Genomic DNA, 24,816 nt, shown 5'->3' on the forward strand with positions numbered 1-24,816 from the left:
CTAAATAGCACAAAGCTTTGCTTCCAGCTCACATAAAATCCTGTTTTGTTCTTGGTCAGGCGTCTCTCCTCCACATGGTCACTCAGTTTCCCTCCTTCTTTCCATGCTGTTGTTTTCACCCTCAGCTCCCTAGGTCTGAGAGTGGGAAAGAAGGTGTGAGGAAGGCATATCAAATATTTAACCTCCTTGGCCCTGAAGGGACACGTTTGACCTCTGTGTGTGTCTTAGTTCATTCATGTGGTGGGAATGGTGGGTTCAGGGAACCAGGTACTTTGCAAGGAGTGCCGCTGCCTTGGCTTCTTCCCTTGGAATCAGGGAAGCAGGAGGGCAAAGAGGCTCTCGCAGGAGGGAGAAGTGACCCACACAAGGAGTCATGTGGTCCTAGCCCATTGCAAGGGGGTGGGGGACGGGGATATGTGGTCGTCCCGTGTTCCCAGGAAGGAGAAGGGCACCTGTGTAGAGGAAATACTCATGGAGTCTCTGCCATGAGGGGCAGGCGTGTTTATGAGGGCGTGGAATCTACACTGGGGGTGGGGAGAAGGGAAGGCTGGAGGGGAGAAAGTGGTAATTACAGCTTGAACAGAGGGTTAAAAAGGGTCAGAAATGGTAGCCAGGAAAGGTCCCAGTGGAGCGCCCTAAACTCAGATAGGAGCTGGTGGATGCAAACTAGGATGTTGGAAATGCATTTCAGGACTGGGTTGTTTCTGGTGGTGAGACAGTGCAGGGCCACGTGTATGGGTCAGTGGGGGGGATGGGGGGACAAGAGACCAGGAGCACAGTGTTCTTTCTCTTTTCACCCTCCAGCTGTGGGTCAGGCTCGGCTGGAAGCTCTTTGTAACTATTCACTCATTTAATCCTCTAACAACCATATGAGGTAGCGACTCAAATTGTTCCCACTACCTTGGGAATCCCAGCCCATTCATTCACGGCACAGCCACTGAAAGAGGAAGATGGACCGAGGGGTCGGTAGACACAGCGGCCAGCCCAGGAGAGGGTGAGGAGTCTCACGGCAGGAGGGCCAGTGGTGTGGGGCTTTGGGGGAGGGCTGTGCGGGTCCTTGGCCTCAGTCTGGAGGCCTGGCTTCCTGGGAGGATCTGCTGACCCATCGCTGCTACCAGGATCACTCGTGCCTTCGGGCAACCGGAACCTTTGTTCTGTCCCAAGTCTCGAGCTGCTCTCGGCCCAAGAGCCCTCCCCCGCACCCTCCCCCGGCCAGGCTGGCGCCACAGCTTCGGGCGGTGCCTTGCTGTTATCGTGGTAATAAAAGCTCTAATTGCAAAAGCGGCTTCATCAAGCCTGTTGGAGGAAACCGGAAAAGGCTTTAGCTCTCCTAACCGAACACCGGAGCAGCTCCCACTGGGTCCCAAGCGCGGGAAGGGGGCTTGTAGAGCAGGGAGGCCCAGCGGTCCAGCTGGGACGCCCCCCTGAGACCCTGCCGCAGAGGCACGTCTGGGGCGCCCCCAGACGCCCCCCACCTGACCCTCGGCGCAGCGCCCTCTCACCGACAGCAGAGGGGCGCAGGAATCCCAACCGGCCGGATTCCTTTCCCCAGGAGCAACCCCTGGCCTTGGAATTTGGCCTGGCAGCTGGGCTGGGAGTGGTGGGTACGCCCACTGCTTCCCAGAACCCGGTGGATTCCAAAACCATCTTCCCCCTTCTTCATTCGCGTGTCCCCCTCCCTGACACCAACCCTCCCTCTGCCCTGTTAGATGGCCTCCTGAGAAGCTCTGGTACTGGCCAAGGTCACACAGAGGGTTGCCAGGGGGGCCCCACCTCTGGGAGGCTTCTTCAGGCCAGGGTGGGAGTTGGGGGCTGCCAGCTCCCTTGCTTCCAAGCTGGTCACTAAGGAGGGTGCTGGGGATAGAGCTCGGGGCATCCAGGCGAGGGTATCTCCTCCCAGGAGGAAGAGGCCAGATCCTGAGCTTGGAGAATGCGGGGTGGGGATGGCCCAGCGCCGGCCATGGCATCCTGGGTAAGCAGAACCACTGCCTCCTTCCTGTGCCCCTGGGCCTCAGCTTACACATCTGCTCACGGGGCCCTTGGGTCCTGCTCGTTTTTCTCCACAGAGAGGAGAGTAATCCCAAGGCCACCTGACACAAGTCCAGCCTGCAGGGCCCAGGGCTGACTAAGGAGAAAGTAGTCCAGTGGGGTGCAGTTCCTGAACAAAGGTTTCCCGACTGCTAGCCCAGGAGTCTGGTCCCCACAGTGTGACTTCCATCATAACAGGGATCTTTTAAAAACTGCATTTATTGTGTTATAAAAAAGTAAAGCAGGGACTACCCTGGTGGCACAGTGGTTAAGAATCCTCTTGCCAATGCAGGGGACACAGGTTCGAGCCCTGGTCCAGGAAGATCCCACATGCCACAGACCAACTAAGCCTGTGTGCCACAACTACTGAGCCTGCGCTCTAGAGCCCGTGAGCCACAACTACTGAGCCCACGAGCCACAACTACTGAAGCCCACGTGCCTAGAGCCCGTGCTCCGCAACAAGAGAAGCCACTGCAATGAGAAGCCTGTGCACCGCTACGAAGAGTAGCTCCTGCTCACCGCAACTAGAGAAAGCCCGCGCACAGCAACGGAGACCCAATGCAACCAAAAATAAATAAATAAAATAAAATAAAAGTAAGGCATGTAGGGCACAAAACCACGGGACAGGTTTTCACCAAAATTGAAATAAATAAATAAAATAAAAGTAAGGCATGTAGGGCACAAAACCACGGGACAGGTTTTCACCAAAATTGGAAGGTGACTTGGGAAGGCTCTGCTGTGGGGACACAGGAAATGCACTCAGGGGTGCCCCAGGGATCACTGCAGGACAGTGATGGACAGTCGTTATCAGGGTCTACCACTGGGGCCCCAGGAGGGCCTCCTGTGCCCTAGGGCCTCAGATTTAGATTTCTGGTGTCATTTCTAAATAAGGATAATCAGAGAGACACGGTCAGGCTTGAAAACGTTCTTCATACCGTACCACTTCAGTGCTCCCCCAAAACCATAATTATTTTTGATTAATTCTGCTATTAGCTTGTGAACAGTCAAATTATCTTGTATAGGACCCTTTGCATATGTGTTAAAAGCATTGATTCGTTCAAATTCAGTGTTTCAAATATGCCCCAGTTTTGATAATTATGTTGACGTACCAGCATGCCTTGGAAACATTGCAGGTTGGGGTCCAGACCACCTCAATAAAGCGAATATCGCAATAAAGCGAGTCACATGAATTTTTTGGTTTCCTAGTGCATATAAAAGTTATGTTTACAGTATACTGTAGTCTATTAAGTATGCAGTAGCATTATGTCTAAAAAAACAGTGTACACCCTGTCAACTGAAAAAAAAACGCACAGCTTAAAAGTTGAGAATTACGTTTTATTGGGAGGACATTCTGACAGCTTGGAGGAATCGCTCCAAAGAAGTAAGGGAGGAACCAGGATATATAGGGATTTTTGCAACAAAAACCAGGTAGTCAGAACATTAAAGGGTTACTGTTAATTAAAGAAAATCAGACATCTCAAGTTAATGAATTTGGTGCTTTTCTGTGTATGGGAAGATGTAAGAGTCTGGGCTCACTGAAGTAATTTCTTTGATATGCACCTTACCTCTCTAGGGCCAGTATCCTATTCTTTCCCATCCTGAATCCCCTCAGAGTTCACCGTTGGGTGCAGCTGCAAGGGCTGATGGTTTGACAGCCACAACATCCTTTGTTCACTAATATGGCAGGTGACATTCTTCATCCACATACTTTTAAAAATACTTTATTGCTAGAAAATGCTAACCATCATCTGAGCCTTCTCTGAGCGGTAAACTTTTTGCAGTATAAGGTCAACTGAAAAAATGCACAACCTAAGAGCTGAGTTATGTTTCATTTGGGGACCTTCCTGAGGACTACAGTCTGGGAAACAGCCTCTCAGATAGCTCTGAGGAAACATTCCAAAGAGGTAAGGAAGGAGCCGGGATATATAGGATTTTTTTGTTGGGAAAAAAAAAAAAACAACTTATAGTCAAACATCAAAAGATTACTGCTAATCACAAAAACCAGACATCTCAAGTTAATGATTTTAGTGCTTTTCTCTGTGCGGGAAGATGCAAGAGACTGGGCTTGTTGAAATCATTCCTTTGACAGGCATCTTAGCTATCTAAGGCCAGTATCCTGTTATTCTCCATCCTGAATTCCCCTCACAGTGCGATGCAAGGGGAAGGCTGCAGTGGTTGATGGCTTGATGGCCACAGCATTTGTTTTTTACTGAAATAGTGGGCAATATTTTTTGTCCACAAAAACATCAAAGATCACTGATCACAGATCACAGTGGCAAATATAATAATAATAATAAAAGTTTGAAATATTGCCAAGATTACCAAAACGTGACACAGACATGAAGTGAACAAATGCTGTTGGAAAAATGCTACCAATAGACTTGCTCCGTGCAGGGTTGCCACAAACCTTCCATTTGGAAAAAATGTATTTGTGAAGAGCAATAAAACAAGTTATGCCTGCATTTCTTCATTTTTGAAAGTGCTAGGAGCCTCAAAGAATGGAAAAGTCCCCAGGCCCTGGTAGACTTCCGGGAGGCCCTGCATCGCCAGAGTTCCTGCAGGCTTTGCTTCCCTCATGGTACTTGGGATGAGTTGCTGCAGGGCCACTCTTACTAACAACAGATGATGGCTGCTCTCTGCCAGTCTCTGGGAATCCAGAGAACAATCAGTAGAAGGGCACAGCTACCCTTTGTGTGTCCTTGACTTTGAGCCCAGCCCTTTCCCTGCTGGCTTCCGTGACTCCCCCCAACAAACTTGTAGCGTAGGAACAATTATCTCCATCTGGTATAGAGGGGTAGGTAACTTGTCCTAGGTCACACAGTTGGTGGAGGCAAAAGTTCCAAAGACAGGTTTTTACGTCTAATGCTATATACTCAGGATACCTGCATATGGGGTATGGGGCGAGGGCCTGTCCCATCCACCGGACGCATGGGCATACAAGTCACCTGCTTTCATTAAACTCTCTGGGCCCTAGGTCCTACCTGTGGCCTTGAAGCATTGAGGCTAGGTGTATGGTAGAAGGATGCCTCTGAGAAAGGCTGAGACCTCTGGAAGCTGCTGGCCTGCCAAGTCTCTAGCTGACAGAGCAGCCTGGACTGGGGCCAAACCCAGGCACTGAGTGAAGGGGCCCAGTTCCATGTCACACTGCTGGCAGGGCTGTAACCCAATCTTTTTTTTATTTTTTTTATACAGCAGGTTCTTATTAGTTATCTATTTTATACATATAAGTATATATATGTCAATCCCAATCTCCCAATTCACCTCCCCCACCCCCGCTTGGTGTCCATACGTTTGTTCTCTACATCTGTGTTTCTGCTTTGTAACCCAATCTTGAGCAGGTAGGATTTCAGTCCATTGATCTCTCTGAGCTCACATTAATATTTTAAGGCTCAGAGCTGAAGTTGGGGTGCCGGGTCTTGAGTGTAGCCTGGGAGGGGGTGGTGAGCACAGCTGTCCTTACTGAAATAGCGGGCAATATTTTTTGTCCACAAAAACATCAAAGATCACTGATCACAGATCACAGTGGCAAATATAATAAAAGTTTGGAATACTGCCAACATTACCAAAACGTGACACAGACATGAAGTGAACAAATGCTGTTGGAAAAATGCTACCAATGGACTTGCTCTATGCAGGGTTGCCACAAACCTTCCATTTGGAAAAAATGTATTTGTGAGGAGCAATAAAAAAAGTTATGCCTGCATTTCTTCATTTTTGAAAGTGCTAGGAGCCTCAAAGAATGGAAAGGTCCCAGCTGTCCACAGACACAGGGCTGTCCTTCTCCAGCCCTCTAGGGAACTCCCACTGTGCCAAGTGCCTTGGACTTTCTGGGTCAAAGGTGTTTTTGGTGCAGAAGGATGGGGTTCTCCTACATTCAGAGAGCAGAGTCCTGGGTGGGTCCTGGGTCCTGTCCTTATTAGCTGCCTGCCTTGGACAAATGGTTTTACCTCCTGGTAAACCATCTCACCTGAGAGACGAAGTGCTAATGACACTCACCACACTGCTGGCAGTGAAAGTTCAAAGATGCCGGATACAAGTAAGGGGCTTGCACAGGTCCCGCTCGTACCAAGTGCTCGACAAGTGGCCCCTCTCTTTTGAGGGGAGGTACACGCACAAAGCCTTTCCGAGGAACAGGCCTTGCAGCTGGAGCTGGTGGCAGGGCTGGGGCCCCTGAGTGGATCCCTTTGTTCCTTGGGGGAGGCCCCTGGTCTGCCCAGTGGCCCTGGTGACTCCTCTGCCAGGTTCCTCAGGCCAGACCAGAGGAACCAGTCTGCAGGAATGTCAGAGACTGGACAGGGACCCCCCAATCTCCCGCCTCTAAGCTGTCCAAGGCACATCACCCACACCGTGTGTCTGCTCTCAGAATTCAGCATCAAGGAGCTTTTGGACAATTTTTTTCCGATGTCCTAGAAGAAAAGATTTTACACTTGGAACACACTCTCTCCAGCACCAGTGGCTGCCATAGCAAATTTCTCTCCAAGCTTCGTCCAGCTGTGCACAAATGATCACATTTTGGTCATCAGAACGTACATTCCAGTTTGCATTCTTTTCTCATATGACATTGTCTTCCGAGGCTGAGTTGCTACAAGTGTGTGCATTATTCATCACCGAATGCCAGCTGCTGGCCGAGAAGCCACGCCATGCAGCACGTTGCACACAACAACAATACGGGGCGGGGGGTCCTGCTCACCGCACACTTCCTGTACGTCCTCTCGCTCTCCCTCACAACAACCCTGTGCCCTGCGGATTATAACCCCCATGTTACAGCTGAGGAAACTGAGGCTCAACCCAGAGTCATACAGTTAGGAAGTGCTGAGCCAGGACTTCATTTGTTCAGCAAATACTTCCGAGGGCCTACAAACCTCAGGGCCTGCTGGGCACTGTGATGGAGAACTAGACACTTAGGTCCCTGCTTTCCTGGAGGTTGCAGTCCGGTGGGGACACAGACAATACACAGTAGAGCAACTAACAAGGGTGAGGGGAGAGGGAGAGGGTGGTGTGGGGCGGGCAGTACTGCTAGTCCAGACTGGAGCGGGGCCAGGCATAGCTGGTCTCCTCACTGCCCAGTACTGCCGAGTCCTCTGGCTGGCACACTGAAGGCACTTGACAAATGTGTGGAAAATGAACCCTGCTTACCAACCTCACTGCTGTCCGATACACCAACATCCTTTCTAGCCCAGTCCAGGGCACTAGACAAACATTTAGGTTATTTCCAACTTTCTTTAGTGAGAGAACACGGTGATGGCCAGTTTCATGCACAGGGCTTTTTGCTGTCAATGACTTCTTTTCTTGGGAGGAAGTCTTGAGAATGGGGTTGCTACCTCAAGGGTCGTGGGCATATTTACCTTTCTGGATTTCTCCTTCGGGTGGTGATATGCCTGGCACTTTTCCTGAGCACCTACTGTGTGCTGTATACACCATCACAGATGACTCTGGAAAGTTGATATTATTATGCCCCTTGCAGAGGTAAGCAGCCTGAGGCTCCTGACTGCCTGGTAGAGATGCCTTCTCAACTAGCTCAAACACCCCTAATGTAAAACCTAATATTTTAGCATTACTATACGCCAAGCTCCTCAGTTTCTGCTTCGGAGGTGTTGCATGGAATTGATCACGCCAGTGCTAAGGGCGGGCCCTGACTGGCCAGGCCAAGGATGGGCCATTGAGAGCTAAGTCCAGGACTTTAGTTTGACTGTAGGGGAGGGAAGTTTTGTCCATATGGACATGGTGCTCTTCACACAAAGGAGCCAGGACACCTGCCCAGCTCCTCACCTTAGCCAAGGGGCCTCACCTGAGTTGTTCAGCCTCCGCAGGACTCAGTCTTCATATCCATTAAATGGAAGCAGTAACAGATATAACTTTCCAACACTTTTAATGAGGCAATTTTTTATTCCCACAGGGAACTGCGATCCCATAAAGGGGTCTGTGGGTTCTAGTAGCCTAAACCAGGCTGGAAATGACAGAGGCTCAACCCCTACTTCCTGTGCCCCTTCCTCCTGGCCAGGTTTCTGGCGTTCCTCTGGGATTACCAGGCTGCTGTCACGGGACACTGGGATAAAGGCCTGTCACCTGGGCAGACCGTAGACACAGCCCCACCATCTGAGGGCTGGTATTTTTAGACAAAGTCCTTGGCTCCCTTATCTAAATGGCCTGACTGGAGACCTTGATTTCTCAGCTTTTCCAACATCCAATGGGACTCCTACTCTGCCCCCTCCTCCATGCTGGATGGCTCCCAGCTCCCTCCAGTTCAATGTCCAGGCCCACCTCCACAGCTGCCTTGACAAAAGTCCCCTTTCATCATAATCCTTTTGTTCAATGAGCGCATTTTTCTTGGAGCAAGTTCAGCCAAGTGCACACTGCTAAAGAGAGATGTTTTCTTCCCGAAGACTGTGAAATCCCCACGTAGAAGCCATTTCCTGCATGCCAGGCGCTGAATTTCCTAAGCAGCCAGGGAACCCTCTTGTCCCAGCTCATGCCCGGTAAAAACAGGATCTGTAATTTAAAAATTTATCCATACTCCAAATGCTTTCGTAAAGGATTGGGGCGGCGGGGTGAGAGGAGTGAGGGACATGGGGCAGTAAATGTGGTAAATGCGAGCAGGGGCCCTTGCCTCCCCTCCGCGGGCAAAGGTGCGTTACACACAGTCACGGGGCTGCCTCCAGCGTGGGGGAGGGCGGGGCGGCACCCACAAAGCCAGCAGCCCCGTGGCACTCACCTTTGGCCAGTACTCAGGGCGGCTGCGGGGATGCCGCTCCGCCCGCCCCGAGCCTCTAGGCCCTGGCATCCTCAGCACCACGGACAGGGAAACTGAGGCTGCAGGAGGCTTCAGAGGGCTCCGAGGCGGCCAGCTGTGCGGCCTTGAACCAGTCGCTTCTTCCCCCTTTCGGGCGTGACCCGGGGACAATAATTTCTCAGGCTCCAGCTTGGACGGGGCGTGGCCGCGCCTCGCAGGGAGCTGAGCCGGCGCTAGGAAGTGTTATAAAAACACACGCACGGAGCTGCAGAAGGAGGTGCCTCGCCCAAGGTCATGCGGAAAGAGAAGCCAGCCTCCAGGGACCGGCTTCCTAACTGCCCGCTACCAGGCCCCGGCCTCTGATGTCCTGCAGGATTCGAGGGGTCAAACAAAGTTTCGGCCACCAAAGCCAAGTTCCGGCTCCCCCGAGGTTCAAGGGCCGCGCAGCCCCCGCCCCCCACTCGGGGAGCCCCCCCCCCCGGGAGCCGCCCCCCGCCTCGCTAGCTTTCTCCATCCTCGCGACCCCAGCACCGGCTCGACGCTCCGCCCCCTCGAGGCCCCGCCTCCCCAGGCCGCAGGAAACGAGACAGCGGGGGGAGGCCGTGTGCTGCCGCAGCCAATGGGGAGGCGGCGTGGCGAGGGCGGAGGCGGTTGTGATGCGCCAGGCCGACGGACGGCGGCCAATCAGCGGCGAGCGCGAGGGCGGGCTATGACGCGGACGGCGCTCCTCGTGCGGCGGCAGTACAGGAGAGAGCGCCACGGCCAGAAGAATCAGCCGAGCGCCGCCGTCGCCCGCCGCTTGCCGCTTCCACGCCGCCGCCGCCGCCCCGCGACCGCCCGCCGGCCCCCCAACCACCGCCGCCCCCGGCCTGCCCGTCAGCGAGCGGGCGAGCGGCCTCCGCGCCCGGTCTCCGTGAGGGGGGCGTCCAGCCGGATCCTGAGCCTCGCGCTCTCGTGTTGCGGCCGACCGCGCCTCCTCGGCCGCCTGCCCGGCATGAAGACCAAGTTCTGCAACGGGAGCGAGGCGGAGCCCTCGCCGCTCGGGCTGCTGCTGAGCTGCGGCAGCGGCAGCGCGACCCCGGCGCCCGGCGTGGGGCAGCAGCGCGACGCCGCCAGTGACCTCGAGCCCAAGCAGCTGGGCGGGCGGCAGCCGCAGCTCGCGTTGCCCCCGCCGCCGCCGCCGCCGCTGCCGCTGCCCCCGCCGCCGCCGGCCGACGATCAGCCCGAGCCCAGGACGCGGCGCAGGGCCTATCTGTGGTGCAAGGAGTTCCTGGCCGGCGCCTGGCGGGGCCTTCGCGAGGACCAGTTCCACATCAGTGTCATCAGGTCGGTGGCGGCGGCGCGCCGGGACGGGCGTGAGGGAGGGAGGGCTTCGCGGACGCGGTCGGGTGACGCTGGCCGGGGGCGGAGTCTGAGGTCGGGGGCGGGGCCGGGGGCTCTGCGACCCGCGAAGCCACCTTTCAGGAGCCTTTGTGAAATCCAGGCCAAATCCCGTGAAACGGGCCCCCGAAGACCCTCCAGAAGGCAGGCTGTTGAAAACATGCCGCTTTCGTGGCAAACCAGGTCTCTTCTAAGGAGAACAGTACTGTTCAATCACAAAGTACATTTTGTCCAGAAGCTTAAACTGTGTCTAGCAAGTCCCTTTGGGTTTAGGGCCTTGAATGAAGGAGGGATGTTTTGGCTGGCTTAAAAAAATCACTTGGTGACTTACTTTTAGTTCTTAAAGTCCATGATTAGGTTTTTCCCACTGAAAGAGACATTTGTTAGCGGTGAAGGGGTGACGTTTGTTAGTTCCCCGCTAACCGCTCAGACATGTAGGTGTGTGACCAGCCAAAGTTAGGATGTGTGGCTCAAAAAATAACTAAGAGTGAGGTAGAAAGAATTTCCCCCCTCTTTTAAGCTTAAAAAAACTAATCATAAGTTTAAATTACAAAAAAAGTAAGCGTGTATGTATTCAGACTTAATAGCAAAAGATAAACTTGGTTTTTGTCCATCCTGCTCCCATGAGATGATCACTTAACATTTAGTGGGCTTACTTCTATTGAGACCTTTAAAAATGTGTTTTCTTGGGCTTCCCTGGTGGCGCAGTGGTTGAGAGTCCGCTTGCCGATGCAGGGGACGCAGGTTCGTGCCCCGGTCCGGGAAGATCCCATGCCGCGGAGCAGCTGGGCCCGTGAGCCATGGCTGCTGAGCCTGCGCGTCCGGAGCCTGTGCTCCGCAACGGGAGAGGCCACAACAGTGAGAGGCCCGCGTACCGCAAAAAAAAAAAAAAAAAAAGAAAAGAAAAGTTTTCTTTTTCTGCTAATTTTCTTGTAACTGGTTGACCAGGTTGAGTGCAGTATCTAGAAACTGGCTGGCTGGCTGCCACCGATAAGCCCCAAATCCAGTTTTAGTCATTTGATTCCTTTTCTCTGCCCAGTGCTTCGCCAGAGCCGCAAATGCAGCAAAATTAACTGAGCTTCACTTTCTTTTTGTGCCTGTGGCCTCTCTTACAGATATGCCTAGGAGCAGTGAGAATCATAAAAGTAGAAAGAGAAAAGAAAACCAAAGAATTGCTTAATGAAACCTTTTTTTTTTTCCTGAAATGAAACTGTCTCCCAAACTATCACATTTAGTTAGGCCTGAAAATTCTCAGTGAGAAGATCATCCGAGGCCATGTGATCTTCAGGTCGTCCAGCTGTAAAGTGGAAAACGTAGAGGGGCAGTGACTTGCCTGAGGTCAGTGGCTCTGTGCTGACGTCACAGTGAGCTGCCAGGTCTCTTGAACCCACCTCCTACTCCAGTGCTCTTGCCTGTTGCCTATGAAAACGTTTCGGCTACCCTGGATCCAGCTGTAAGATGTTTTTGAGGTGCTTTTCTGGGGAGTGTCACTCAGTAGATAAACCTTTGTGTTTTTGCTCAAACCTGACATTCTAAAAGCTTTGAGGATGCCGATGAAAAAACTCATCGGTAGTCAATCTAAGAAGGAAATGGAAAATTTTATTCAAGTCAGGCTGAGGATTATAACCCGGAGACAGCCTCTCAGAGAGCTCTGAGAACTGTTCTGAAGAGGTAAAGGGGGAGGCCCAAATATATGTGATTGTTGCACAGGGGGTGCGTGCAGTCGAGCTCACATCTCAGCAGAAGGTGGCTGCTAGTCATGAGGAATGACTTCTTAATTAATGCTGTTAGTGCCTTTCTAAGTGTGGGAAGGTGCAAGGATAAAAGATTTCTACAGAAAATATAATATCTCTCTGAGGGTCAGTTCTGTCATTTTTCTGAGGGCATGGAGTACTTCATCCTGACCTTTGCCCTGAATTCCTTTCAGGGTGTATTTGTAAGTCAGCAACTACAGTGGCTAATGATTTGATTCTTGTTGAACTGGATAGTGGGCAGGATTCTTTATTCTGCAGCCCCTTCCCTTTCGGTTGTAATTTCAGCCAAGGTTTGGGAGGCATTTCGTGACCAGTCTGTCCCACTGCGTTAAGAATGCTCATTCCCAGGCCGGGGAAGATTTTGTTGATAGGCCACTCAGTGTGCTGTTAGTGGACTAGGCCCTGTTAACAGTAGCGAAAAGCCTCTGGACCACCTATCTTAGTAGTCTGTTATGCTCCAGGAAAAGTTTCCTTCTTCTTTAAAAAAAATTTTTTTTTTAATTATTTATTTTTGGCTGCGTTGGGTCTTTATTGCTGTGCACAGGCTTTCTCTAGTTGTGGCGAGCAGGGGCTACTCTTCATTGCGGTTCGTGGGCTTCTCTTATTGAGGAGCATGGGCTCTAGGCATGCAGGCTTCAGTAGTTGTGGCACACGGACTCGGTAGTTGTGGCTCGTGGGCTCTAGAGCGCAGGCTCAGTAGTTGTGGCGCACGGACTTACTTGCTCCGCGGCATGTGGGATCTTCCTGGACCAGGGCTCGAACCTGTGTCCCCTGCATTGGCGGGTGGCTTCTTAACCACTGCGCCACCAGGGAAACCCCAAAGGTTCCTTCTTGTTGCTTCTTCCCATATCTAGAGCTATACTATTATAATCGTTGGTCTTATAGAACTGTAAGTTTGGTCAATCATTTCAAGTTGGCTAATCATCATTAATTTTATTGGAGGCTTAGTCACACACTTGGTAATGCAAGAAACAGTAATCTTGTAAAATAGGCAGAATACTGGTAATATAGCTAGTGACATTAATAAGATCATAAGTAAGTATTTAAGCTAAGAACTTCCATTAGGTTTGGCCTAGTATCACCCCAGGTCGTCTGACCAGTCTCTTCTGGGCCAGTTGCTGTCTTTAAGGGAAATAATATACTGGCATTGTATGTGAAGTTCACCAAAGATGTCTTCAAGTGCAAGGTGAGTGAGTGGTGGGTCATTGTGATCCCTAACAGGATTGGGAAAGGAGTTACATGGTTGGCTCCAGAAGAAGAAAAATTGATCTTTATGGTTGAGCAGGTATTTCTGTCATTGGGGAGGTCTGGTTAACACATAACGTAGATGCGCGATGCATGCCAGAGGGGAGGGAGGAGGCCAAATGGGCAGAGAAAAATTTTGTGTTTAAATTTTTCTTGTCTTGCCTTAAAATATGAATTTTTATTTCAGCAAGGATGTTTTGTTTGTTTTCTCCAGGAATCAGTGGTCTTGGAAGACACAGCTTTCCTTTTGGTTTGGTGGACCTTTTAAAATAATGTTGTATGGTGTGATACACTGCCTCAGTCCTGTTTTCTGGAATAGAATGTAGTTATGGAATGAGTTTAACAAGGAGAAAAGAGGTGATTTAGGATATGGGAAAGTGGGTGATGCCTAGCTTTAAAAAAAAGCAAAAGAGGTAGTTCAAGTGGGGAAAGATACACACTTGGTTGAAATTCAGTGGCCCCCCCATAGCCAGTCCATGTACAGGTTCTGGCTGTCCCGTGTTCCTGATCCGTCTCTCCAGCCCCGGCTCTTTGCTGGGTGCCCGCCTCAGCGCAGCCCATCCAGTCCGTCCCACACTTGACCCTTCTGCCCCTCCCCACCCTGGAATATGTTTCTCCTGCTTCTTTTCTTTGAGTTATTAACAGCAGCTGGCTGGTGCCTCAGGATTATTTCTCACCCTTTGCATTGGCTCAGAAAGCCCTCCTCAGCACTCGGTGGCAACTAAACCCTAGTGAACTGCTCTTGTGCCCACACCTCCGGTCTGCTCCAGGCCCGCTGTCCCTGCTTAGACCCTGTAACAGGAGGCACCTGTGGATATCCTTGTGCTTTGGGTGGCCACCCCCCCTCCATTCTGTATCCCATTGCCAGGGATTTCTCAAATATCCTGACTCCTTTGTTTAAAAGTTTACTGTGGCGTCCTGTAGCTGGAGAATAAAATCCAAACTTGTTTGCATGGTTTATACTTGGGCCTCAGCCTTAATTTTTCAGGGTGGTTCTTTTTTTGTTGCTGTTTTAAAATCATTCCTTTCCCCTAACCAGCAGCAACTAACAGTGAGCTAGTTACACTTGTCCTTGCACTTCTTGAATGAGCTTTGTGTTTTCAGTCTCCAGACCTTTCTTTGCTCCTACACTCTGCCTGGCAGGCTGGTGTCTGCCTTTTTTTTTTTTAAATAAATTTATTTATTTATTTAAGTTTTGGCTGCGTTGGGTCCTTGTTGCTGCACATGGGCTTTCTTTTAGTTGCAGTGACCGGGGGCAACTCTTTGTTGCGGTGTGTGGACTTCTCATTGCGGTGGCTTCTCTTGCTGTGGAGCACCGGCTCTAGGCGCGCGGGCTTAGTTGCTCCGCGGCATGTGGGATCTTCCTGGACCAGGGCTCTAACCTGTGTCCCTTACACCAGCAGGCGGATTCTTAACCACTGCACCACCAGGGAAACCCCCGGTGTCTGCTTTTAAAATACCTCCTTCAAGGCCTAACTTAGAGAGCCAGAGAGAATTAGTTTCTTCCTCGTTTAGGTTTCTTCCATACCACTTCATGCATACACATCTTTATGTCACAGCACTTACCACATTATGTGTGTTCATTCGTTCAAGTCTGTTAGATTGAATTCCTAGAGGGCATGTCGTGTTCATCTTTGTATCTCCAGTAGTAGAAGAGTGCCTGACTTTAGCACCTGGATTTTCGCTTAAATTGGCTTCTTTGCTGTCCTCCTAATGTGATGATAGGGCTCTTTGTAATCAGACTACTGGTTGCCTGAGTCCCTCCAGCTATGAGTGGTATAGGGAAAGATAAAAATTACTGTAACATGAAAATTGTCATTAATGTACTGACCACTTGGAAATTTTGTCCATGCCCGGACATCACAGCTGAACACTAGCTTCTGTCTCTGCCCATCAAATCAATGTTTGTTATTATCACGCTCATTGCTGGTGGATAGAACAGTCACAGTGAGTTGTGAAATGAAATTGTAAATCTTGCAAAAGATGCAAGATATCATGAAGTTTGATGAAAGAAATGTTTGTGGACTATTAAAGTTTTACACACATCTCCCCACAGACCCACTACGAGTTCAGAAATGATAGGATAGATGGTACCATGGGCCCTTCAAAATCAGATCATTTAAATATCAAAAGACAGAGAGGGCCTTGAAAAGACTGGCAAAGTCCTCAGCTGTGTTTGCAAAAGTATACAGTAAAAGTCAAAGAAGGAGTGAATTGTGCTTTATGGTGCTATCTTAAAGGGTTTTGGAAAAATTATGCCAAAACTCCCTACTTGATTTCCTTTATATGTACATAGTTACTTCGATAATCTAAATTATGTTACATGTAAAGACATAAATAATTCTGTTTCATTTTTCAAGATAAAGTTTCATTTACACTTTGTTTTTACTACACACTGTGAAAATTTGGTCCCTTAAGGGGCCTTACTTCTTTTTTAAAAAAAATTAATAAACTTTTTTAGAGCAGTTTTAGATTCACAACCAAATTGGGCAGAAAGTACAGAGAGTTCCCATTATACCCCCCTCCCCCCACAGCCTCTCACTGTTGACATCATTCTTCTCCTGCAGTGGTACATTTGTCACAGTCCACGAACCTACACTGACACATCATTATCACCCAAAGTCCACAGTTTACATTAGGGTTCACTCTTGGCGGTGTACCTTGTACAGGTTTGGACAAATGTATAATGATGTGTACTATATCCACCATTGTAGGATCCTACGGAATAGCCTCGTGGCCCAAAAAGTCCTCTGTCCTCTGCCGATTTATCCCTCCCTCCCCTCAAACCCTGATCTTTTTAGTGTCTCCATAGTTTTGCCTTTTCTAGAATGTCATATGGTTGGAATCATACAGTATAGCCTTTTCAGATTGTCTTCTTTCATTTAATAATATGCATTTAAGTTTGCTCTGTGTCTTTTCATGGCTTGATAGCATATTTTGTTTTAGTGCTGAATCATATTCCATTGTATGGGCGTACCACGGTTTATCCATTTGCCTGCTGAAGGATATCTCTTTTTTTTTTTAAGTCTTTATTGAATTTGTTACAATATTGCTTCTGATCTGTGTTTTGGTTTTTTGGCCCCAAGGCATGTGGGATCTTAGCTCCCCGACAAGGGATCAGACACGTACCCCCTGCATTGGAAGGTGAAATCTTAACCACTGGACCGCCAGAGAAGTCCCTGAAGGATGTCTTGATTGCTTCCAAGTTTTGACAGTTAGGAATACAGCTGTTATGAACATCTGTGTGCAGGTTTTTCTCTGGACATGTTTTCAGTTCATTTGGGTAAATACCAACAAGCCCAGGTGCTGGATTATATGGTAAGAGTATGTTTAGTTTGGTAAGAAGCTGCCAAACCATCTTCCAAAGGGGCTGCACCATTTTGCATCGCCACCAGCAGTGAATGAGTTCCTGTTGTTCCACATCCTCCAGCATTTGGTGTTGTCAGTATTCTGGATTTTGGCCATTCTGCTAGGTGTGTAGTAATATCTTGTTTTAATTTGTGATTCTCTAATGGCAAATGATGTTGAGCATCTTTTCCTGTGCTTACTTGCCACCTGTGTATCTTCCTTGCTCAGGTGGTTGCTTGGATCTTCCGCCCATTTTTTTTTTGCGGTGCGCGGGCCTCTCACTGCTGTGGCCTCTCCCGTTGCGGAGCACAGGCTCCGGACACGCAGGCTCAGTGGCCATGGCTCACGGGCCCAGCCGCTCTGCGGCATGTGGGATCCTCCCGGACCGGGGCAGGAACCCGCGTCCCCTGCATCGGCAGGCGGACTCTCAAACCACTGCGCCACCAGGGAAGCCCCCGCCCATTTTTAATCAGGTTGTTTTCTTACTGTTGCATTTCAAGAGTTCTTTGAATGTTTTGGATAATAGTCCTTTATCAGATGTCTGTTGCAAATATTTCCTTCCAATTAGTGGCTTGCTTTGCATTCTCTTGATAGTGTCTTTTGCAGAGGAGAATTTTTTAATGTTAATGAAGTCCAGCTTATCAGTTATTTCTTTCAGGGATCATGTCTCTGAAGTTGTATCTAAAACATCATCACCATACCCAAGGTCAACTAGATTTTCTTTAATGTTATGTTCTAGTTTTATAGTTTTGCATCTTACATTTAGGTCAATGATCCATTTTGAGTTAATTTTTGTGAAGGTATAAGGTCTGTGTCTAGATTTCATTTTTTTGGCTGGGGCTGTCCAGTCCTTCCAGCACCATTTGTTGAAAAGACTATCCTTTCTCCACAGTATTGTTTTTGCTCTTTGTCAAGATCAGTTAACTGTATTGATGTGGGTCTGTTTCTGGCCTCTGCATTCTGTTCCATTGATTTATTTGTCTGTTTTTTTTGTTTTGGCCAGTATCACGCTATCTTGATTCCTGTAGCTTTATAGTAAGTCTTGAAATCTGTACAATCAGTCCTCAGACTTTGTTCTTCTTCAGTATTGAGTTGGCTGTTCTAGGTCTTTTGCTTCTCCATGTAACTTTAGAATCAGTTTGTTGATATGCACCAAGTAACTTGCTGGGATTTTTATTGGGATTGCATTGAATCTATAAATCCAGTAGGGAAGAACTGACATCTTGACAATATTGAGTCTTCCTGTTCACAAACATGGAATATCTCTCCATTTATTTAGTTCTTTGATATCTTTCGTTAGAATTTTGTAGTTTTCCTCATATAGATCTTGTACATATTTTGTTAGATTTATACCTCCGTATTTAATTTGGGGGGGTGCTAATGTAAATGGTAACACGTCTTTAATTTCATTGTCTACTTGTTCATTGCTGGTATACAGGAAAGCAACTGATTTTTGTATATTAACCTTGTATCGCATAACTTTGCTATAATTGTTTATTAACTCCAGGAGTTCTTTTCTTCAGTCTAGTCTCTTGGCTTGCTCATCTCTGACCCTTATGCCCACCATCTCCTTCCTTGGTTTCCTCTCTGGCGGAGCCTGGCAGTCAGCCTAGACTCCCTCCATGATCTCACCATCTTCTGTCCACTGGCAGGGAATCTTTTACCGCCCTAGGACAGCCCTCATCTTTAGCTTTGCATTAGCCCATCTTGCATCCACAACCAGACTGCCATCTCCCTGTAAATCAACATTCAATCATCTCATTGTGCCTAGTACTTTTTTTGTTGAATATCACAGTAGTCTAGGGCCTGGTGATGAAACAATAAAAACATAAGGCCCAGGAGGTCCCTGTGGGCTAGAAGGGCTGTGGGGCACTTTGTGGAGAAAGTGGGAGCATCCCTGAACTCTGAGAGGTGGAAGAGGACCTTTCAGGTGGGAAGAGGAGGCAGAGGTGTGCTGTGTCCCAAGGATGCTAAGGTTGGTGGCTTGAAATGGGTATTTTAGAAATACTTTCTGAGGGACATTTGGTAATGTCCGGACACTTTTTTTTTTTTTTTTTTTTGCAGTATGTGGGCCTCTCACCGTTGTGTCCTCTCCCGTTGCGGAGCACAGGCTCCGGACGCGCAGGCTCAGCAGCCATGGCTCACAGGCCCAGCCGCTCCACGGCACATGGGATCCTCCCGGACCAGGGCACGAACCCGCGTCCCCTGCATCGGCAGGCGGACTCAACCACTGCGCCACCAGGGAAGCCCCCGGACACATTTTTGATTGTCACGATTTCGTGGTGGTGGTGGTGGTGGTATACTGCTCAACATCCTACAGTGCTCAGGACAGCACTTCCTTTCCGTGCCCTGAATGTGGACAGTGCTGAGGTTGAGCAGCCTGGAGCAGAGGACTGAAGACCGAGCTTTTCTCTGTCCTGCACACTCTTTTTTTTTTTTTTTAATAAATTTATTTATTTTTGGCTGTGTTGGGTCTTTGTTGCTGTGTGCAGGCTTTCTCTAGTTGCGGTGAGCGGGGGCTATTCTTCATTGTGGTTTGTGGGCTTCTCATTGCGGTGGCTTCTCGTTGCAGAGCACGGGCTCTAGGCACATGGGCTTCAGCAGTTGCAGCATGCGGGCTTCAGTAGTTGTGGCACACGGGCTCAGTAGTTGTGGCTCACGGGCTTAGTTGCTCCGTGGCATGTGGGATCTTCCGGGACCAGGACTCGAACCCGTGCCCCCTGCATTGGCAGGCGAATTCTTAACCACTGCGCCACCAGGGAAGCTGTCCCACACACTTTTTTTTTTTTTTTTTTTTTTTTTTTTTGGCTGTACGCGGGCCTCTCACTGTTGTGGCCTCTCCTGTTGCGGAGCACAGGCTCCGGACGCGCAGGCTCAGCGGCCATGGCTCACGGGCCCAGCTGCTCCGCAGCATGTGGAATCTTCCCGGACCGGGGCACGAACCCACGTCCCCTGCATCAGCAGGTGGACTCTCAACCACTGCGCCACCAGGGAAGCCCCCACACACTGTTAAAGATTGATAATAAACAACTGACATTATCTGCTGTAATCTTCACAGACCCCTACTAGATACTCTTACACCATCTTACAGAGTAATTTGAAGACCATGCAGCTGTCTGCAGAGCCAGCAGCCCACCTGGGACAAAGCCTGTTCTCGTAACTGTGCCTGTAGACTTGGTGTTGAGAGAGCTGGGAGTTGACACGTGTTCCTTATTACTGTGTATTATGCTGTCATTTTACTGAAGTGCTTTTTTCCCCCTGAGCTGTGGTCGTTTCAAGTTGAATTTTAGATGGTTAGAAGAAATTTTGCAAAGGTCTCCTTTTTTCTTGTTTGTGCTCTAAATTCAGTAGCTCTTTTGATATTACGCTGTGTTCTATTTTCCTTGCAGGCCCTAAACCTTAGGGAGACTAAGTCCTGTGTGTGCTGGGCTTTGCGCCATGTTACTTGTGGACAGTTTGCAGAGGTTTCAGTGGCTTTTTTGGTTTTCAGCAAAGTACAGTTGGTTAGGTGCAGACGAGAAATTTCCCATCTCGGTTTAGCAGGTGAAAACCTTTGTGTTAAAGGCTTCTCTGGAGCAGGCAGTGTCTCAGGTTTCTCGTTGTCTGAGCTGACTCACCTAGATGGACTCCTTTTCCAAATGGTTAAAAATACATAGATGTTTTTGATGGATGAATGGACGAGCAGAGTGTGGCATATACCTGTAATCAGATATTATTCAGCTTTGATAAAAAGGAGATTCTGACACGTTACAACATGGCTGAACCTGGAGGATGTTCTGCTAAGTGAAATAAGCCAGTCAAAAAAGACAAATATTGTGTGATGTCACTGCTGTGAGGTCCCTAGAGAAGTCAGATTCATAGGGACACAGTATCCTGGTGGGTGCCCGCGGCTGGAGGATGGGGAATGGGGAGTTAGTGTTTAAAGGGCACGGAGTGTCAGCTTTATGGGATGAGCAGTCCTGGAGGTAGAAGATGGTGATGGTTGCACAAGAATGTGAATGTACTTAATGCCACTGAACTGTACACTTACCGATGTTTAAGATGGCAAATTGTATGTTATGTGTGTTTCACCTCAACTTAAATACTGGAAAAAAAGTAATCTAGATGTGTGACGTGAGGAATGGCATATTTCAAGACCTTGGGCACTTCACCAACTTGTTGTATCACTACAGCATGCATTTTCCCCATGTAGAATGGGGAAAGACGTGATAAGTCTACAAATAAAGGACACAAGCCATTTGTAAAGCTACTTGTATTAAATACATGTTGCTAAAATAAAAACTGTGTTATACAGTAGACCACTATCTAGTGAAGTGATTTTACTCCAAAACTTAAAAAATTGTTTCTGTGAGGCAAAGAGAGTGCACACAATAGTGCAGAGGCTCTCTCCCCTGCATTCACTTTATCACTTGTACTTAAAATTACCAACTACTTCCTGTCACACACTGAGTACTTGAAGCACAGGGTGTGACATTCCCAAGTGCCCAGGACCTGCCCCGTGTAGACCAGCTTCCTGCTGCCGTGTTAAAGTGTCACACAACACAGCACGAATGGACCACATCTACTGGACTGTTTGGCCTTATCTTTGACTTGGATTTGACCTCCTTTCTACACATGGAGTATATTTTCAATCTATGAGAACTTTTCAGAGCAAGCAAACTTGAATGATAGTTTTTATAGCCAACACCTACCAGTAGCATTCGGTGTTTTTCACAAGGTGGATGAACAGTCTGGGAGGATTTGTGAAGCGGCCAGGAACCAAGATGCCATCTTGCCCTGCAGCTTCGTGGCTGGAGAGGGAGTGATGAGGGAAGGGCCGTACCGTGGTCCCACCCTGAGGACTGAGCCTTAGAAGGTGGGGAGCTGGAAGGATAGTTTTTACAGTTGCTGTGGCCCAGCCACCTTCCTTTGCTTCCCTGCGTTACGGTTGAGTCCTCTCTGTATTTGAGTGGGGAGCCCTCTTGCCACCTCTGACCTCCTGGGTAAAGTACAGCTGTGCCATAAATGGTGAGCTGATAGACCTTTAAGTCAGGGCTGATAGACCTTTAAGTCAGGAGTGTTTCCTCATTTGCCTCATGGCGGGGAAATGTTCATTTTCTTCTCCCTCCTTGAAAACCTCCACTGCCATTAAGTCTGGAAATTAACTGTACTTTATCCCAAATGTGAGAGTAACCTGTTTGAATTGTAGTGACCTGTTAGCAAGTTAAGAGGATCTTGATTGATTTTGTGCCTTACCAGGGTTTTGGGGTTTGTCCTGTGTTTAGGTAACATGTAAATTTCCCCAAGATGCTTCACTGTCTAACACAGTCGACTTCTGTTGGAAAGGATTACGCTTCAGGTTCTGGAACAGTGGGGCTAACGTAGAAAAAGATGAGTTGGGGGAGGAGAGAATCAACTTGCCTAAACCTAGAACTGCCTCTAAAGTTGAAGGTTGGAAAAGTCACCAAGAAACAAATTGATCATTACTATTATAGATTGATATAAGTGAAAAACATTTTGGCTTTTTAAAGGGCTCAGTCAGGCAGTTCAGGGCTGAAAATGAGGCCTGGGCCTAAAAATCCTGAAACGTACACAGGGTATTATCTGTTATGTGACTAGAGTAAAGAAATTAGCAGGAAAGTTTCAATTAACTGGAGCCCAAGTTACTAAACATTTTCCTTAATTTTTTTTAAGAGAAAGTGTGAAAATAAGAAAAAGCAATATTACTTTAAGCATTAAGAACATTCCCTGGCCTGCCTTGGAAGCCGTTCACATCTGAGTTCCTCTGTGTGTGTCTTAACCTCCCTAGCATTCTGTAGTGATATTTCATGTTCAGAATAAGGACCCCAGGCCAGTGAGGGGCTTGAAACATGAACAGGTACATCACATTTGCCACCCTATATTTAAGGCAGGAATGGAGGGAGGTACAAAGAGTTTTTAGATTTTCCACAAGAGTGTTTTATTTGTTAGCCTCTAATTATCTTGTGGTTAGGATGGTACTTCATACCGACCTGATGATTAACCAGGAGATCAGTTGAGTGGGATAGCTCCCTCCTTGAGCATTCATTCCTTTTATTTGTGAAGGGATTACAGAGGACAGTTGGAAAAAAACAAGGGTTATTTTTGCTCATTTTGTTAAAGAAAAAAAATCTTTGAGTAGATAATCAGTGTACTGGCTTTAAGATTCAAACATTACAAAAGGGTGTCTTTCTCCCACCTCTGACCCCAGCGCCTCTCCCTAGAAGCAAGCACTTCCAGAGAGATGTCATGCATACATTAGTATATGTGGGTGTATTCGTTTCTTCAGCGAACACTGAGAGCTGCAATGTGCTAGGCCCTGTGCGAGGGGCTGAGAATGTGTAGCTTCCCCTCCCTCTTTAATACTTAACAGTAGATCACTTTTTTTGCACTAAAAGCAGCACTGTGTCTTGGAGACTGTTTTATATTGGTATTTATTGAACTACCTTATTCTTTTGAATAGCCATATAGTGTTATATTTTAATTGAAATAACATTTTGATCTTTTCAGGACAGTTTGAATGCTAGAACTTCTGCTTTGTTAAGTTAATCATGGTAATAAAAGATTCCATTCATTAAGTGCTCAGGTACTACGTTAATCTGGGCAGTGAGCCTCAGGGAGAGGAATTCTTTTTTTTTTTAAGATGAAAGTTACTTTAATTTATTTTAATTAATTAATTAATTTATTTATTTTTGGCTGTGTTGGGTCTTCGTTTCTGTGCGAGGGTTTTCTCTAGTTGGCGGCGAGCGGGGGCCACTCTTTATCGCGCGCGGGCCTTTCACTGTCGCGGCCTCTCTTGTTGCACGGCACAGGCTCCAGATGCGCAGGCTCAGTAGTTGTGGCTCACGGGCCTCGCTGCTCCGCGGCATGTGGGATCTTCCCAGACCAGGGCTTGAACCCATGTCCCCTGCATTGGCAGGCAGATTCTCAACCACTGCGCCACCAGGGAAGCCCCAAGGGAGAGGAATTCTTAACCCCAGGGGCTCAGAGAGGCTGAGTAGCTTGCCAGGAGTTAAAGTGTTAATAAGTGGTGACTCCTGTCTAGTTCTAACACAGTATGATGGTTATTTCAGCTAGTCACTCAGGTGTGCACTTCAGTTTAGGCAGAGATAACATACACCTGTCTCTATTTTTGCCCAGATTTTTTGTGATAAGCAGTTCTCTACCATAGTACCTATTGCTTACAAGGTATGTGCAAAAGTATCCTGAGAGTATGATGTCTGGCAAGGACTTCAAATGACCTTGAGCATGTTGACGAGTCCTGTATTTTAGGTAAGTAATAAAGTCAAGTGGCATATCTCCCCTGAGGTCCAGTCAGTGCTCCCATGGGTTAGAAACCTCAGCAGGCAGGCATCCTGTCACAGTCCAGGGCCAAGTGACATTCATATAGACGAGTCATGTCGAGAAGGCAGGGGTCCCCCCAGGTGTCTGACCTTTTCAGGGACCCTGTTTTACTGATGAGAACTGCGAACAGACCTGGTTTGTGAGTCACCCTTTGTCCGTTTTGGACTGTGAATAAGGGTGAGTAGGATTCTGTAGGGTGTACATACGATGGCAGGTAATTAATGCCTGAAGTTACGGTTGTGGCCTTTTACTGCTCTCCCCTGCACATAGGCTACTGGAAATTTCATCTCTTCCGAGTCTTCCTCTCTTAGTTTTCCTGCGTTGCGTTTGGCCTGCCAGCGCAGGGGTGGAATTCAGGATGCTGCATAAAGAGTACTGTGGAAGCCACCTGGTTCAGAGATGTTCACAACTACTGAAGCATAATTTTAAAACTTTGAAAAGTCCAGAGATTATGAACAGCACTGAAGTGAGCCAATCGGCAGGAGGAGGGCAAAGGGCACGGGAGGCCAGCGTTGGCAAACCTTCCCTCCCCAAGCTTTATTCTGGAATCTTTTCTCTTGATGGTTTTGACAATGGCCTGGATGGTGGAAGGTGCCTGGGCTGTGGAAACCAGGTCGTGGGAGAGTGGAGAAGGCGGTGGGCTGTGTGTGTGTGTGAGCCCTCCCTGACAGGCCTCAAACTGGGGGGCTGCAGGAGTAGGCCGCAGAAAGATACGTGGGGAGGAGAAAAAGAAGTGTATGGCCAGGACCAGAGGAAAGCACCTTTGGTCGTGCTGGTGGGGGACGGGTGCCACCTCCAATTAGAGTTACAGGTAGGTGTGGGAAGCTGGAAACCCAGTGTAACCACAGAGGTTTCCTGAAACTCGGTAACTTCTCTCATTCCAAAGTCCGTAGTAATGCTGCTTCTTTTTCCAGATCCTAAAATCAGAGGCATCTTTCTGAGGGCTTGATTTCTCCTAGGGTCTAGAGTTTCATTGGAAGTGTTCACTAC

At 48.5% G+C, this 24,816-nt stretch overlaps 1 protein-coding gene and 1 long non-coding RNA gene across 6 annotated transcripts in view; one reads left to right on the forward strand and one right to left on the reverse strand.

Annotated features, from left to right (window-relative positions):
* Positions 1–7,880: 7,880 nt before the first annotated feature.
* LOC132525558 (uncharacterized) lies at positions 7,881–9,582 on the reverse strand. Its single transcript, XR_009542295.1, has 2 exons — positions 8,741–9,582; positions 7,881–8,517 (listed from the first exon to the last, which is right to left on the reverse strand). It is a non-coding gene; the product is annotated as an uncharacterized LOC132525558 (long non-coding RNA).
* An 8-nt stretch (positions 9,583–9,590) lies between these two features.
* CHKA (choline kinase alpha) overlaps positions 9,591–24,816 on the forward strand; it is a 62,110-nt gene continuing 46,884 nt past the window's right edge. For 3 of the 5 annotated variants that reach the window (XM_060158376.1, XM_060158374.1, XM_060158371.1), the window contains exon 1: positions 9,591–10,084. In XM_060158376.1, the coding sequence (XP_060014359.1) occupies positions 9,753–10,084 (332 nt within the window). In that variant the 5' untranslated portion in view covers positions 9,591–9,752. Of the gene's footprint in view, positions 10,085–23,696; positions 23,755–24,816 lie in introns of those variants that run through there. The other 2 variants (XM_060158372.1, XM_060158375.1) reach the window with 2 other exon arrangements.

This window comes from Lagenorhynchus albirostris, chromosome 9 (assembly GCF_949774975.1).
Source record: "Lagenorhynchus albirostris chromosome 9, mLagAlb1.1, whole genome shotgun sequence".
NCBI lineage: Eukaryota > Metazoa > Chordata > Mammalia > Artiodactyla > Delphinidae > Lagenorhynchus > Lagenorhynchus albirostris.